The following is a 17778-nucleotide window of genomic DNA, read 5'->3' as shown; positions in this document are numbered from 1 at the left end:
CCCTCCTAGGACCTCCTCAATTTCCACCTCCTGTATGCTGTCCACTGTTCTCAGCTTGTCTTTGAACCATCACTTTCCCTTTTTACCTTTAATGTCTTCATCCACCCAATGAGAATAAGATTGAAAGCCCAGAGAGAGTCATTTGTGAAAATAAATAAGTTATATCAGTGAGACATGCAGCATAGTGCGTGCAATATAGCAAATGTTCAACAAATGGACATTTTCTAATTTTCTTCTAGCGCTCTCTCTCTCTCTGTCTCTTTCTCTCTCTCTCTCTCTCTCTCTCTCTCTCTCTCTCTCTCTCTCTCTCTCTCTCTCTCTCTCTCTCTCTCTCTCTCTCTCTCTCTCTCTCTCTCTCTCTCTCTCTCTCTCTCTCTCTCTCTCTCTCTCTCTCTCTCTCTCTCTCTCTCTCTCTCTCTCTCTCTCTCTCTCTCTCTCTCTCTCTCTCTCTCTCTCTCTCTCTCTCAGGCCTGGCAGTATCTAGCTTCCTTTCCTACCTGCCTCTCACCACCATCTTTCTAAAATGCACATGGTACTTTGAGAAGCTGAGGAAGGCAGATCACAAGTTTGACCCCAGCCTGAGGAATTTAGGGACATAGCAAGACACTTTCTCAAAATAAAAGATGGAGGAGGAGAGGGAGCTGTAGCTCAGGGCAAAGGCCCAAGGTACTGAAAAAAAAAAAGGCAATAATACCATATAGCTCCCCCGCTTAAAATATTTTAGTAGTTTCCCACTGCCCTCAGCATAAGATCTGAACTCCTTGCCCCGGTTTACAAGATTTAAAGTAAACTTCACCCTCCTCTCTCCACTCACCCCATGGCCTGCACTTCAGCCACTCTGAACTGCATTCTGTCTTCTGCATCCATCTGGCTCTTTTCTGCTTCATCCCTCTGCTCATGCTCTTCCTTCTGGCTAAACTGTCTTCCTCTCTCATCCTCCCCCTCTTCCCCTAGTTACTTCCTACCCAATTTAGGCACCCCTTCCTCCATGATTCACTGCATTCGCTGCCTGCCCTTAGCTTAGTAGGGATCCTCTGTCCATCTTTCCACGGTACCCAATGCATGAGTCTGCCCTGTACCAGCCACACTGCTCCATAGCTACCCTATTAAATGTCTGGTTCTTGTGAATTCTTTGAGGCAGGCCATTGATACTCACCTAGCCTAGTCCCCAGCACGCTACCAAATGAAAGAATTAATGAAGCAGAAAAGTGGTGTAGAAGCAGAAATATGGAGGTGAGGGTCCTGATAAAAGAGTGAAATGCCACCTCCCCTCCCTTGCCTAACTGTCCTCCCATCTGTCTGCCCATGGCCCACAGGGAACATGTCTGGGAACCGCCGCACAGCCAACATCAAGAGCCTAGGTTACTCAGACCTGTTTTGCCTAAGCAAAGAGGACCTGCGGGAGGTGCTCAGCGAATATCCAAAGGCCCAGGTTGTCATGGAGGAGAAGGGCCGTGAGATCCTGCTCAAAATGAACAAACTGGACGTGAACGCCGAGGCAGCTGAAATTGCCCTGCAGGAGGCCACAGAGTCCCGACTGAGAGGCCTTGACGAGCAGCTTGATGATCTGCAGACCAAGTTTGCTCGCCTACTGGCTGAGCTGGAGTCCAGTGCACTCAAGATTGCCTACCGAATAGAAAGACTCGAGTGGCAGACTCGAGAGTGGCCAGTGCCTGAAGACCTGGCCGAGGCTGATGATGAAAGCGAGTCTGGGGAGGGAACTTCCAAGAATAGAGGGGGAAGAACTAGCCAAGGGGGACCCCCAGGCCCAGAATGACCCCATCCTGTTCCCAGGACTCCCACCTCCAAGTGAATCCAGAGTTGTAGGGAAGATTGCCTGCAGAAACTGTGCTATTCAGCTTGCTATATCAGAGAGACAGGAATGAACTGGTCTGTAGGTGCCCAGCTAGAGATGTGGGAGTATAGCACACATTCATCTCCCCACTTAGCAGTACACACACACACACACACACACAATTATACATGCTGGCCAAGACTGTATTCTACATAAAAAGCCCTGCAATCCCCATTCTCAAAGCACACATGCTTTCTCAAAAGCATGGATATGACTTATACGCGCATAATATATGCACATTCAGTAATGCGCCTTCTAAACATGTGCTAACAGTCATACACCAATAGTGCACATGCCTATGAAAACACAAAAACACACCCTTGGTCCAAGATATCCTTTGACTATTTCCAGATTGGTGGTTTGCAAGTGTACCCTACAAATTGCATTTCAATAAAGTATCTGCCTCCTCACTGAGCATTTATGGGGCTACAAAGAAAAAAATCAGTGAGGGGCCAGGCTGAATTGTGGCTGAATTCTGAGTCACAGAGTGAGGGGCATGAGGTATGTAATACTTGCTAGGTTGAATTCCAAGCGGTTGGGTACCTGAAGAATGGGGAACCAGTACTGAGCCGGAGTGAAGCAGTCTTGTGTGTGACACTGCTCTAAGTGTGTATGTGCTTCCACAGATGTATTCACATGCACACACCGGCCGTTGCATAGCACACCATGGTGTATGTCCTCCGCTTTGTGAACATGGAGGCATTTGATCTAGTTGAGTGAGCCAGAGCAGGTAGCTTTACTTCTGCTCTTTCCTGTGCTGCTGTATAACCTACCAGTTGCTGGAGCTGACCTTGGTGCTGGCAGAAATCCAACCTCCTGCATGGTATTGCAAGACAGGATACAGAGTAGAGATTAAGTAGAGTGGAGTATCAGGGATAGGGACAAGTAAAGATGAGCGGGTTTGGAATAATTTGGTGTAGTTTGAAGGAGGTCTGCTGGTTTGGGATAGGGAAATCTGATGTCATTTCTGAATCACATGCACATTTCAGCTCCTCTATGACATGGCCAGTCTTCAGGTCTGAGCTGTGCCAGTTGGTATTTTTAAATGAGCCTGGGATTAAATTCACAACAAGTGATAAATCTCTACTGTCAGGAAAGATTATGAGGGTCATTGTACTTCAAATTATTTTAAAACATGTAGTTGTGATTTCTTCTTTATAGAATATAAGGCTGTACTGCAATCGTGTACTAACTTAAATATATATGTGTATGTACTTAAATATATATTATATTATATATTATAATATCTATTATATATTTAAATATATTACATATTATATAAATATTATATATTAATATAAAGTATATATGTTAATATTAAGATATATATAGATATATATCACTAGGTCTGTATTGTTCATCTCTGTGTCTCCAGGGACCAAATTGTGCCTGACACATAGAAGCACACAAATATATATTTGCTATCTAGAGTGAAGAGAGTTGAAGCAGATTAGAGGCCCAAAGTTGGAAGAAGATCCACGTCAATTTCATGAGAGGTTTTTCTAACTCTAACTATGTTGAACTAGAATAGATGGGTGGGAGGGATTTAGCTCAGTGGCACCTCACTAGCCTCACAAGTGCAAGGTCCCAAGTATGATCCCCAGTACCAAAAAAAGAAAAAAAAAGTACTAGAATAGGTGGGTATGTGGTAAAAGGCCATTTTGGTATTTGGGGGTTTTCTTTTTCTTTTTTTGCAAAGCATTTGTTGGTACATTTTAGATATGCATAATGGTAACTTTCATGATAGGGAATTTGTACCAGTGCATGATAACATCTTGCTTCTTTTTTTTTCCATTCCTCCCTCCCTTATGCACAAAATCTTTTTCTTTTTTCCTTTGATTTTTCTCTTTTTTCTTGATAATAGCCATTCTTTCTGGAGTGAGATGGAATCTCAATGTTGTTTTAATTTGCATCTTTTGAATAAGCAGTGATGTTAAACATCTTTTCATATATCTATTTTCTGTTTCTACTTATTCATCTGAGAAATGTCTATTTATTTCAGATGCCCATTTTTTAATTTGCTCTTTAAATTGGAGCTGTCTGATATTTTTTAGTTCTTTGTATATTTTAGATATTAGTCCTTTGTCTGAGGAATAGCTGGCAAAAAATTTTTCCCACACTATAGGTTATCTTTTCACTCTGTTGGTAGTTTCTCTCACTATGCAAAAGCTTTTTTAATAAGATGAAATCCCAGGTGTTGATTCTTTGTGATACTTCCTGTGTGACTGAGGTTTTGTTCGTAAAATCTTTGCCTACACCAATGCCTTCAAGAGTTCTACCTATTCCATCTCCCAGAAGATTAAGTATTTCTATTTTAATATTTAGATATTTAATCCATTTCAAGTTTAATTTAGGGCATCATGAAAGATACGGGCCTAATTTTAATCTTCAGCAAGTGGAAAGCCAGTTTTCCCAGCACTATTTATTAAAGAGGCTTTCTTCTGGTCAAGGTGTTTGGCTCCTTTGTCAAAGATGCATATGTCTGGAATTGTTTCTGTATCTTCCAATCTGTTCCATTAATCCTCAAATCTGTTGGTTTGATTGGTTTGGCTTGGCTTGGTTTTGATTTTCCAGTAGCATGCTGTTTTTTGGTTTTTTGTTTCTGGTTTTGGTTTGGGTTTTTTGAGACAGGGTCTCACTATGTAGTTCAGACTGCCCTTGAATTCACTATGCATCCCAGGCTGGTCTCGAACTCACAGCAATCCTCCTGCCTCAGCCTCCCGAGTACTGAGATTACAGGTGTGTGACACCACACCCAGCTACCATGCTGTTTTTATTACATTAGTGTTGTAGTATAATTTCAAGTCAAGAATTGTGATGCCCCCTGCTTGCCTTTGTTTCCCAGAATTGCCTTTGCCATTCTAGGTCTCTTCTGGTTCCAATAAATTTTAGGTTTATTTTTTCTAATTCTGTAAGATAAGCTATTGGAATTTTTGTTGGGATTGCACTAAATCAGTATAACAATTTTGGAAGTATGGCCATTTTTCACCATGATGGTCTTCCTACTCAAGAATAAGGGATATCTTTCCATTTTCTGATATCCTCTTTGATCTCCTTTTGCAGAGTACTGTAGTTTTCAATGTAGAGGTCTTTTATTTCCTTTCTAGGTAATTCTCTTTTTTTATGCCATTATGAAAGGTGTTGTTTCCCTAATTTCTCTCTCAATGAGTTTGTTATTCATATACAGGAAGGCTATTGTTTTTTGAATGTTGATTTTGTATCTAGCTACACTACTGAATTTGTAATCCTTGTTATCTCTTTCTAGAACATTCTACAGAGCACTTTGGAGTGCTGGTTTGGTGTTCTTGAATTTCCTCAAATGTCTTTTGTCATGGGAGTATCTTATTTCTTCATCAATTTTGAAAGATAGTTTTCTGGGGGTTATATTAATTTGGGTTGAAGGTTGTTTACCTTTAGGGCTTAAAATATTTTACTCCAAGCTCTCCTTGGCTTAAGGGTTTGTGTTGAGGAGTATGCTGTGATTCTCATGGGCTTTCTTTATAGGTGATTTGTTTCTTTTCTCTGACAGTTTTTAGTAGTCTGTTCTCGTGTTGAATTTCTATAATATTGACTATTATACACGTTGGTGAAGTTTTTATCATAGCTAATTGGAGTTTTATATGCCTCAATTGTATGTCAAATTCTTTTTCCCTGTTTGGGAAATTTTCTGCCATTACCTCTGTGAACAGTATTTTTATGTCATGTGTGCTATCTCTTGCTTTTTCATTGACTCTGATAATCTTATGTTATTCTTCTCTGCGAAGGCCATTTTGGTAATATCTGATAGATTTAGGGACCTGAAAATAAGCTATGTGTTGACATAATAGAATATGCACACTTATCCCCCAAGAAAGCTCTGTTAGAACAAGTTCTCCCTACCACCCATAGAATACTGACCTACAGCATAAGAAGAGTAACATCTGGCTATCTGGCATGCTCTTAATGCAGAAACAAAATTTCCACAGCCAGATATGCATTTTTTTCTCTGTCTCTGCTATTCCTAGATGAGAAGATCAAATTCTTTAAGGTAGAGCCATCATGCCATAAAACAACTTAAATGTCAGCAATTTCATATTGAGTCCCTTTACTTAAGAAGCAGTTACCACCACTGTATTGAAGACAGCTTTGACAACTTAGAATTAAGTAAGGTCAGGACAGGCAGAAACAAACACAATTTTAGACTCTGGAAATAAAACAAAAATCAAAATAAATTCTCCAAGTACAAAGTACATTGGTTAGTGTGTATCAAGCAGTAGGCTAAGTATTTATGTATGTAGCAAGAAATTTTACTGAAATTGTCATTTTGGAATTTGTACATTTGATCATTCCTCCCATCATTAGGTACCTAAATCTTTGCATCCCCTAAACTTCAAGCTTTTTGAATTGCAGGATCAAAAACATAAATAATCAGAAACTGTTTGCCTTTAATTATTTTGTGACCATGGCTCCTAGGTTTTAACAAACACTTCACTTACTATCACATTGTACCTGTCTCTAAGGGCTTAGTGTTGAAATAACAGAAACTTCTGGACCTAACAAGGGAAAATTTTCCAAGACTAAGAAAAGAAATGAGATTCTTGAATGTTATATTAATTTTCTTTTTTTCTGTTTAATATATCACCCCAATTAGGCAGCTTAGAATAGCACCCACTTATTATCCCAAAGTTCTGTGAGTCAGAAATCCACGCTCTGCTTAGAGCTTCCAAGACTGAAATCAAAGTGTGAATTGGGCTGAGCTGTTAACTGGAGGCTCTGTAAAGGAATCTACTTCCAAGCTCATTAGCCTGTTGGTAAAATTTAGTCCCTTTTGATTGTATAACTGAGCCGTGTCCTTAATACCTGACTTCTCTATCTTCAGACCAATAAAACACACTACATATTTCTCATTTTTCAAATAGCTCCTACTATAGGGCTGAGAAAAATCCTTTTAGGGCTCATCTAACTTGATTACATCTACCTACATAATCCAGAACAGTCTTCCTATGTTAAAGTCATATGATTATTAATTTTAACTATATCTACAAAGTCTCTGTTGCCATATTCATAACACCAGAAGGCAAAGGCAATGGAAGCCAAATTCTGTAACAGAGTCTCTATGGAGAAAAGCAGCCTAGATTTCACTTCCACAGAGGACACCATGAGTTCAGTCTCTGGAAACTGGAGAATGATCACTGCCAGAGTAGGCATGCAATCTCAGAGCAGCACTCCCTTCAGGATGTGTCAGCTTGAACAAGGAACATTCCAGCATAGCCATCATGGTCAGAAGACCAGAGGCCTTGCTCCAGATGTCCTATCCAACATAAAATGCCTAGAGACCTTCCAAGACCCTAAGTTGGGAAAGCAAGACAAGGAAGAATGTCACAAAACATAATGAGATTTTTTTTCCTCATTGAGTTTATTAGTACATTTTAGGTATACAGTTACATTCATCATTGGGATCTTGTACCTTTACGTGACAGGTCTTGGTTCTCATTTTTTCCCCTTATCCCTGCCCTTCCTTCACACCCTCCTATCTTCCCTATAAAACATAATGAGATTACAGCCCCCCAAAAGTAGATTATTAAAAACTTAACTGAAAATTACCTGATTTAGAGAAATGTACAATTTTTACACACTTCTTATGAAATCATTCATAAGTGCTGTTCATACCTTATATCACTTGGTTGTTATAATTCTTATAATAATGTTAGGAAGTTTAAGTTATAAAAAAATGCTCATCCTTCCAGATCAGGAAACTAAAGCCCAGAGTGCAGTCAAAAATACTTCATTTGATTTGTTGAAAAGCTATTCTAGCTAGGTTCTGGGTCAAATGCATTGTTTCAGTTAATCCTTACTACCTAATTTTGAAATTAGGAAACTAAGGCTTTGGGATTAGGTAACTTGCCCAATATCATAGCTGTCCTAAGCATATACTTTCTTATAGGGAGATAAGGAAAGGAACTACCTCAGCTTGAACTGAAACCAGGTACATGCCTTCCTTTCTTAGGAATGGTAGTTGTGGCTAGTAACCTTGGTAACCAGGAGAAAAGGACCCAGTTGTGTAAAGCTTGTGAATCACTGGCAAGTCTGCCCAGTGTACTAAAGTGTGATTTCAGGGCTGCAGCCAAAGACAAGGGACCACCTGCTGTTCTGGAGAAGAGCTACCAATTCTAGCTCCAGGGTCCACACCCATGCAGCTGTTAGAGGTGGGCGGGAGTTTTGGAGTCATTGTTAGAAGAAATTTCACAGGGGTGTCAGGGCCATAAGGGCCCTCCTCCTGAGAGCCCATCTGCTGTAGCTCTTCTCCATCTCACAAAATTTAGAGCCTCACCCTGGCTAAGATTTGGGGTACACCTCTCCTCTGTGTTCCCAGTTAGCTACTCCCCCACAGAAGCTCCTTCGGCCTTCCCCACCCTTTTCTTTCTCAGTGTTTGGCTGCTAGCCCCAGAAAACAGATGGAAAAAAAGTATCAAGCTTGGGAAGAAATCAGATTCATAGGGAGAAAGGCCATTGGACTCAAAGAGAGATGTAACACAAACAGTAGGAGCCAGGAACCAGAGGCAAGGTGGGTGGATTCTTGTTTGGGCCTGAAGCTGGGATTTGGCTTGAGGCAAAGATCAGAGACATGGGTTAAGGTGGATTCAAGCTGGGATCAGAGTTATGACCTATGTCAAGGCAAGTTAGGTTTGCCTCGAAGTACAACAGATGGGAAACTATATATTTGGAACCAATCAGAGTTGGGTTTTGATTCTCGTGCATCACTTACTAACTGAGGATGCCTGCTTCTTCTACAAAATATTTTAGGGTTTTTGAGAGGAAATGCTAGAGCATTAAAATGTAAATAATGTAGAAATGTAAACTGCCTACCAGTGCTTGAAAGATAGTTATATCTTAATAACAGGTAGTGTCTATTACTATTACTCATATCCTTCTAGCAGTAGTTTTGCCTTTGAGGGTGCTGGGATATAGATTGTTCAATCCCGCATAACCTGAGCCTCCACCTCTGGACTGTAAGGGTGATTTCATGCCTGGCCAGCAGAGGGCACAAAGTACTCCTTTCTTCCCTCTCCCAGGTCTTCCTTCCCAGGAGTCAGTGTCAGCGTTTCATTGCTTAGGAAAGCTGGCAGAATTACCCAGGGAGAAATGGAATCCAAGGGATAGGAAAGAGGTCAGCAATTGTGATCTTGGCTGGTCTGAGAAAATCCTTGTTCATACTTTTTCTCAAGGACAAAAATACATCAGCAGGGATCCCAAGAGACATCACTGAGGAGGTTGCCTATAGCAGCTGCATAAAGCAGCTCTGCTGAGGGTAGCACCATTGAATGGCCAGGAACGTTGGAAACTACCCACCTTGCAGACTGAAAATTCCTTGTGCTTTTCACCCCCAGAATGCATGGACTCAAAGGCACATGACTGCTTTCCCATAATTGCTTTGCCTGTTTCAGTACCTCGACCTGTTGTCCTCAGCTATCACCAGCACATCCCACAGGGCCCCAGAGACTAATAACACAGGGAAGCCCTCTCTGAGTGACCATTCTTCGGTTCTTTTCAGCCTCAAAGGAAGCCATAGCCTGTCAGATTCAGGCCCTCCAGAGAACCTGTAAACCTGACATCTGAAGCCAAGTATGACCAGCCAGCCAGAACAGGCCCCTGGGTACGAAGCTTGTGCCAGGAGACAGCAGAGACCAGGCCTGTCCCTGGTATCTTTCCTCTGCTCATCATCCTTGCTTGCTCTGGCTCCAGCCGCCTGCCTTCTCAGCCTGCTCCTTCTTTGTTTAATCATCCCAAGAGAAGAGCCTCCTGTGTGGGCAGGGATTGCGTAGGCAGGAGCTCAGCACAGAAGCATAGCCACACATCCCAGAAATTCAGCAAAGAAAAGGCCTTGGAGATGGGAGGAGTAGGCAGCCTAATCAGACACAGAGGATGGAACTGAGAAAATGGGTTAAGGGGCAAGCTGGACACTCCAAGGACTAAACTGCAGCTGGTTTCTCTCCTGCACTGGATCCTATACAGCTACACATGCATTAGGGCCAAGGTGCTGAAGCAGGGCCTATTACATGTGTTAGGGAATTGATCATGTTAAAGTATGCTGTGACGTCGCCTCACAGGCTGCATTCTCCTGGTACATCTTGGCTCCTAAAATGACCTCATGCCCTTATCTCTGGTTTCCCCCCACCCCAGGCCACAGTGGTCCAGGAAAGTTGAAACCTGTGTCTGCAGGACTGGGCCCATAAAAGCAATCTGGCCTGTGATAGGTTAAAAGTAACTCACTCCTCCTAAATAAGCAATAGCCCACCCCCAAACTGATAAAAGGACCTTCCTTTCTTTGTTCTTCTCTCTCTCTCCTTCTGCTTCTTCCTCCTCCTCTCTCTCTCTCTCTGCCTTCCTGCCTCCCGCTCGCCTCCCTACAATAAAGATCTCCTGCCGGACCTCTTGGTGCGTGAGTGGCATAATTGGGCAAGGGGCACCCAAAGGGGGCTCAAGACCCCTTTCAACATGATCCTCCTGCTATTGTGTGAGCACTAGCTTTCCTGGGCAAAGTGCTGGCACTCTGTAGACCTGCAAACTATATACAATAAGCAGGGCTTTATAAACCAGGTTATCCAGCTGTGCAGCAGGTACCATATTCTCCTCTCTCTGATTCTTTCCTCTTAACATCTGCTGAACTGTTAAGTGTTCCACTCTTATCTCAGTTGTGATATTGAATATTGAGGTAAATTGTTATGGCTACAAGTCCAGCGAGGTGGCTCAGAATCCCCCTCAAAAAAAAAAAAATTAAAAAGCAGAAAACCTTGGCAGGCAAAAGGTTGAGTTAGAGAGCTTCCCTCAGCCCTGGGCATGGCCTTATTCCAAGATGTCTTACACTTGCTTTTTTGACCTCTTACACTGCTGACTTCTTCCAGGATGAGAGTCAAGGTCTCTTTCCTTACTGCCCACACTGACTTTGCAGTTCCCTTCTTGCTGTGATCCAAAGCCTCCCTGTTTCCTGGACCTTAGCAATGCTATTCTCTCCAAATGCTGGATTGTTGTTGGCATAAATGGAATTTTGCTAGGTTTGAGAAATTAGCGAGTGCTTTCTCAGCACCATCCTTTCTTCCCCTCCCAGTCTCTCTTCTGCTCATAGTATCTACCCTTCTCTACTGCACTTATTACTTGGTGTGGTGCTCTTTATAAACCATCTTTCTAAAATAAATCCACACGCACCACTTCTTGGCCCTCACCTCCTATTATCCATCTGCATTTAGTTAGAGAATATGATCAAGGTTCAAAGATGACGAAAAATAGGGCATGCACACGAAAAGTATAAGCAATCCAAGGTTCATGAAGCCAAGGCCATATCTCCAAATATAGTCATGAAGGCAAGAATCAGACACCTAAAATATAGACAGGGAAAAGAGCAATTTCAAGACACATAAGTGTAGGAATTACCATATTGAGAGGTACAGAATGTTTCAGGGGCACACAGAAGAGGCACTTAACCCAGACCTGTGATGTTTAGAAAAGTTGCTCAGAGTCTTGTTCTCTATAATTCATTTTCCAAGACCAGTAAATTCTTATATTCTCAGTCTCTCTGAACATATTCACAACTCTTGTGTTAACTAAAACCAGGAGCCCTCCAAGGATCACATATTCTGTGCAGAAAGGAATGGTTTCTCATCCTCTCACAATCCATGCATCAAAACTTGAGTCCAGCATTAACCAAGGCTGCTTCCTCACAACAGACCTCTACTCCTTAAGGTCATAGATTCATTTTACTCCCTTCTTCCCTTCCTCACTGCTGACAACTACCAATCTCCTGGCACCTACCTATTATTCATTTTAGACTTTGTCACCTCTCTCACAGTTCTATTCTTTCCATGTCTGGATGAGATTTCATGTCCCATTAGTTTACCTCTGTCCTTCTGCTTTTCCATCTTACCCAAAATCCCAACTTTGGATGAACTGAACCATCAATATTCTCCATGTTTTCATCCAAGTAGCCAAGCTCTTCTGGAGAAACTTACACCACTAGAAATTCATGGTCATCAAACCTCCAGAGGCCCTCAATACTTTTCTGTTGTCTTATTCTACATGCCTCTGGCCTCCACGTTCCTTTTCTCATTGTGTATAGTTTTCTTAACCTATCTTGGCTCCTAAAATTTCAACCCCTTCCATTCATGAGCACACACACACACACTCACACACACATACACATACCACACTCAAAAATCAAACCTCCAACTTCAAAGAGAAAATAGAAACTATCAGCCAAGGGCTCCCCACCAAATCTGGAATCTATTGTCTTAGTTAAGATGCTGGGTAGGTTGCTATGACAACATAGGAAAAACGTTAAAGACTTAATATTTTAGGGTTTTTTCTTTTTCATGCAGAAGAATCATACAGTAAAATGATTTGAAAGTAACGGAGACCCAGGTTTCTCCCTTTCTGTCACTCTGTCATCTCTAGTCACCTTCACCACATAATCAAAGGTGGCTTACCCTCATATCCACGATTAAACTATAGATAGAAGCAAAGAGAGAGAGAGTGTTTATCACCTTTAAGACCTTGATCTAGAAGCTGCACTTATCTCTTCCACCCACAGCCACTGTACTAGTTGTAAAGCAACATTTAGTTGCAAAACAAGTCTAGGAAACATAGTTATTATCTGGTTGGCAGTGATTTATGTTCCTCTACGATAATCCCTTTCTACTAATTTCCCCTTACAATTGATTTTGTCTTTACTGCTACCAAAAGTTAAGACCCTCCACTCCTGCTCTAGATTAATTCCTCCTTGCCTTCCCAGGTACCTGGCATAATTAATCAATTAATTTATTAGTCTCTATTGCTCCTCCTTTTCCTTATCTTTCCCTCTTCTCTTTCTTTCTCTCCTATTTCCTACAATTTCATTATTTTCAATATATTAGAGTAATTCTAATGGGGACTTCTAATTCTCTTATCTTAAAAAAAAAAAAAAGGTCATCCTCTTCCTCCGCCACCCTCTTCACTTTTCTTGATAATCATACTTCTAAGAGATTTGGCTGAAGTCACTCACTCCTTTTCTGTCCATCACGTTCAGTTTTTTGTACACCCACCTGGTCTTCTGATTGAACGAACTCGCCTAAGTGGCCCTTTCCAAAGTTACCAAAGATCTTCAAGTCACTAAATTCAGAAAACATCTGTAAATCTCCATTTTGCTTATCTGGAAGTGGTGTTTGAATGTTTGAATAAGTTCAGCACTTTCTCTTAGGCTTCTTCTCCTTTAGTTCTCTGATGCTTTGCTCTCTTGTTCTCTTCTCCTCTTCCTCCTCTTTCTGTTTGTTCGTCTCCTTTATAGGCAACTCTTTAACCCTTTATCTTTTTTTTTTTTTTTTGTACAGGACATCAAACTCAGGACCTTGTGTGTTTGAGGCAGGCAGCGACACCACTGAGCTAAATCCCTAGTTGTAACTCTTTATCATCAAAAATTATCCTTTAGGGCTGGGGATTTAGCTCAGTGGTTCTGATGCCTGCCTTGCAAGCTCAAGGACTCAAGTTCAATCCCCAGTACCAAAAAAAAAAATTATCCTTTCTAGACTTATGATCTGGTCCCTCACTTATTTCTATTCTATACCCTCTTATTAATTCTGTGGTTTGTATTACTTCCTGTAAAATTCATATAATTAATTTCTTACTGGAATTTCTACTTAAATGTCTAAAAAGCATCTGAAATTTAATATGTCCAAAAATGGAACAGATTTTTCTGGAGAGAGTTGTTCTCTACTAGTTATTATTTTCTCTATAAAGTTGAAGTCCCATATCTCTCACCATGCATGAAATCAAAATTGAAATGAATCAAAGATATAAATATTAAAACAGAAACATTAAATCTGCTAGAATATAGAAAAGGTGAAAACCTTGAAAACATAGGTGTCAGCAAAGACTTTATGAACAAAATTCTGATTGCACAGGAAATATTACAAAGAATTAACAACTGGAATCTCACCATATCAAAAAGTTTTTGCACAGCAAAAGAAATCATCAGCAGAGTGAAGAGACAAGCCACCAAGTGGGAAAAATTTTTTGCCAGCTGTATTTCAGGCAAAGGACTAATATCTAGAATATATAAAGAACTCAAAAAAGACTACCCAATTTAAAGACCTTATCCAAAAAATGGGCATCTGAAATGGATAGACACTTCTCAGATAAAGAAGTACAAATAGCAAATAAATATATGAAAAAATGTTCAACATCTTGATTTTTCAAGAGATGAAAATTAAAACAACATTGAAATTCCATCTCTTCCCAGAAAGAATGGTTATCATCAAGAAATCAACCAATAACAAATGCTCTTTGAGCTATGGGAGAAAAGAAACCTTCCCCATTCTTGGTAGGAGTGTAAATTGAGGCAACCACTGTGGAAATCAATATGGAGATTCTTCAAAAAACTAAAACTAGAGGTGCCATTTGACTTAGCTATTCTCCTTCTTGGTATCTTCCTGAAAGAATTAAAAGTATCATAAAGTAGAGTACTACTCTGCCATAAAGAGGGATAAAGACATTTCCAGGTAAATGGATGCACCTTGAGACCATACTCTTAAGTGAAATAAACTGAACACACATGAGTAAATATTGCATTGTCTCTCTGGTGTGAGAAACTGCAAGCAGAAATGCATAATTTATATTATAAAATAGGAAGAAAGTGTCCAAACAGGAAGGGGAGCCAGGAAAAAGGGAGGGAAGGAAGGGAAAATAATAAAGGAGAATAGAAGGGAAAAATAGAAAGAAAACTTTTGTAAATAAGGAGGGAACAAGATGAGGGTGTCTATTTTTCTATTGCTGCTGAAGCAAATTATCATGAATTTAGTGGCTTAAAATAACACCCATTAACTCATATGGCCAGAAGTCTACCCCGTATGTCTGAGTTCTCTGCTCATAATATCACAAGGTGTCATCAGAACTGAAATCCCTTCTAAAGACTTGGGAGAGAACTGAAGTCCCTGTTCTTATTCTGGCTGTCCTCTAGGGACTACTCTCAAGCAGAAGCCTCTTTCCCTGTGCCCCAACCCTCCATTCACCAGCTACCAACAGCCATATGTGGACCTCCACACGGTCCCCTCTGTTTTCAAGCCATTAACAATATTTGGAATCCCAGTTGTTCTCCAAATACCCCCAACTTCTATTGCTATGGTCAGACAGGGAAAACTCCTGGCCTTTAAAGAATTTGTGCAAATTGATCAGGACTAGTTGAATTTTTTTTTATCTTGAGATAACCTGAGTAACATAAACATCTGCCAAATCCTTTTGCCACAAAACAATTATGAGAGCAGTATCTCATTACATTCCTAAGTACACCCACCCTCAGGAGAAGAAGATTATAGAAAAGTAAGAGTTACTGGGACATGGTCATCCTATACTTCTACCTACTTCTGGAGAGGAAGCCAGGGAAAACATCCCTGAAAATTGCTGCTTGAGCTGGATTAGATGAATAAGAGGAGCTTCCAGAGAGTAGTACAAAAGCCATGTAATGGAGGATACATAGCAAAAAGGGTGTGGAGGATGGGGGACTACAGGAAGATCAGTGTGTTACAGTGGAAAAGACAAGCCATAAAAACTCAAAATAAACTGGCTAGAAAAGCCAGCAGGAGTCAGACCATGAGGGCTTCATAGATCCTGTGAAAAGGTTTTCTCTGTCCCAAATGCAAAAGTCAGAGCGTGGCAAAATCATATTTGCATTCTAAACAAACACTGTGCCCACAAGGTGGTGGATGAATGTAAGACGGCACCAGTAAAATGTGGTGGCCCATGTAGGAGCCTAGGAGAGTAGCACAAGAGCCTGTACAGTAATGTATACAAGCAAAGGGAGTCAAGAAACATTGTAGCTAAAATCAACAGGACTTCATGATTGATTGGATATGGGAGTGATGTAGTTATGTTCCTCAGGAAGCAGACTCTAAAACAGAGATTACTGTGAAGGATGTTTACTGAGGAGTCCTCTTGGAATCAACACCTGTGCAAGGGAGAGGATGAAAATGGCATTGGGCAAAGGGAGAAGCTGAGCAGTAATTCAGTCTCAACAAAGATCTCAGTCAACCCCATGAGGAGCTCTGATGCTGCAAACAGATTTCAGAGTTGTCTTTCTCTATGCTGATGGGTCACTGATGGATTTCCCAGAAAACATCCGTGACCTTGTAAGAGCCAGGTTTCTTCTGCTCAGACAACTCCTGAAGGATACCGTCTTTCAGCAGCACTCTCAACAGCTGGACAATAATATTTCATTTTTGCAGAGGAGTCCGGGCTTTGCATCACAGTCCCCATTACAGAGGTGGAGGAGCACAAGGCAGTAAGGCATTGAGTGAGTCTTATGTTTCTGACCTGTGCACCTTGGTGGATGCACCTATGACCAGATATTGCAGTCACTGGCTTACCTGGGGAAATCCCCATGAAAGCAACTGATACTTAGGGACAGACTGTGTACAGGATAGTCAGTGCACATCTTATTACTGGCACATGGTTTCCTGGGTAAGTGAATGTCTATCTACTATTTCCATTCCTTTCCCCCCTGCTTTTTTCTTTGTCCCCTCGCCTCTGTGCATTACCGTCATCCAACGTGGGAAAAGTTCAGCAGGTTATCTGGCACTCCACCTGTGCTGGAGCTGAACAAACAGTAATTCAAACTCCTGTGGTCCAGGGCTCTCAGATGAGCAAGTCGGGCAGTGCCAGAGGAAAGGAAGGGGGAGAAGGTGATGACATCCACACACTCTAGGCTTAAACATTGTCCTCCCATGCCGTGGTCCCTATTAACTGGCTGGACCAGATCTTCTCCAAAATGATGGATAAGGACTCTGAATTCCTCATACACCTAGACCTCACTCTAATCTGCTCTTCCACTGGTGCTCCCATTTCTTACAGCTTCTGGGGGCCAGACAGAATTTCAGATCATGCTGGACTTTCTTTGGAATCAAGGAGAATGGATAGTGAGCACGTTCCAGCCCGAGAAACCGAACCCACTCCAGTCTTGTGCACACAGTGTACAGCTGTCCCCACTGCTCCCCGGAGACGCAGCCCCACTCTGGCCCCCTCTCGTGGGAACCTGACACCCTACCCAGCGGCTCCACCTGCGCTGCCTGCAAACAGGGAGCGTCCGCTTGTCAAGTGGAGGTAGGCGCTGCCTGGAGACCGCAGGGTCAGTTGGAGCCTCCTCCTCTTTTGCCCGGGACCTGGACAGAGTTGGAACTTTAGCTACCCCAGTTCATCCTGTCAGTTCTCACCTCCATTCCCGGTCGTCCTCAACACCCAAGTCTGACTCTTCCCCGGCCCGGGTTCCCCGAGGACGAATGGCACCCTCCCACCGGCTCCGCTCTGCTGAGGGTTCCCTGGGACCCCGGGGGCAGTACTGGGTGTTGGTCCTCAGGAGGTGGAGTGTGCGGGGAGAGATGCACCCTTAGCCCTCAATGAGGAGCTGCAGGGGACTACGGTAAACGGTGGTGTCGCGGCCACTGCGGCATAGTAGGTGGCCGTCTCCAGGCAGGCTTGGGCACCTGCGCCACGGCTGGGGACCCGCGAACTGAAACCTGACCTCCAGGGCACCTCCTCCTCCCGTACCAAGGCTCGGGACTCCTCCGGAGCTGCCTCTGCCCGCCCCTTACCTTCCCTCCCTCTGCAGCCTCCTCTCACCCAGCCTGTGCGGGCTGGCGAGCCCTTGCGCGGGCGCGCGGGCGCGAGCACACACACACACGCACACGCATACACACACGCACACGCACACACTTCCCCAGAATTGGAAGCATTGGTAAAGAGAGGGTGGGAGAAAGGACTTCTGCAAGAGAAGACGCGGGAGATCTAGGGAAGTAGTGAGCCTGGAGGCAGTAACTCCCTAGCTGGGGACCAGGGCGTTGGGTCACCTGATAGGACAGAGGCTGACCAGCCCCGGAGGGACCGGATTCTAGGAGGGGTGAGCGGAGCAGCAGAGGGACCTGGGGCGGGGC

General features: G+C 42.6%; 2 protein-coding genes across 9 annotated transcripts in view; both read left to right on the top strand.

Moving 5' to 3' along the window:
* The window catches only part of Cnga4 (cyclic nucleotide gated channel subunit alpha 4), a 37865-nt gene extending 34961 nt beyond the window's left edge, over positions 1 to 2904 (top strand). For all 8 annotated transcript variants that reach the window (XM_019210661.2, XM_019210660.2, XM_019210658.2 and 5 more), the window contains one exon: positions 1317 to 2904. In XM_019210661.2, the coding sequence (XP_019066206.1) occupies positions 1317 to 1777 (461 nt within the window). In that variant the 3' untranslated portion in view covers positions 1778 to 2904. The remainder of the gene's footprint in view (positions 1 to 1316) is intronic.
* A 13856-nt stretch (positions 2905 to 16760) lies between these two features.
* Cckbr (cholecystokinin B receptor) overlaps positions 16761 to 17778 on the top strand; it is a 9550-nt gene continuing 8532 nt past the window's right edge. Inside the window, exon 1 of the mRNA XM_010644292.1 lies at positions 16761 to 16951. Coding sequence (XP_010642594.1) covers positions 16761 to 16951 — 191 coding nt within the window. The remainder of the gene's footprint in view (positions 16952 to 17778) is intronic.

The sequence above is a fragment of the Fukomys damarensis genome, unplaced genomic scaffold (assembly GCF_012274545.1).
Source record: "Fukomys damarensis isolate Sample0158 unplaced genomic scaffold, DMR_v1.0_HiC HiC_scaffold_16, whole genome shotgun sequence".
NCBI lineage: Eukaryota > Metazoa > Chordata > Mammalia > Rodentia > Bathyergidae > Fukomys > Fukomys damarensis.
Note: the sequence above shows the minus strand (reverse complement) of the source record. Positions and strands in the feature narration are given on the sequence as shown.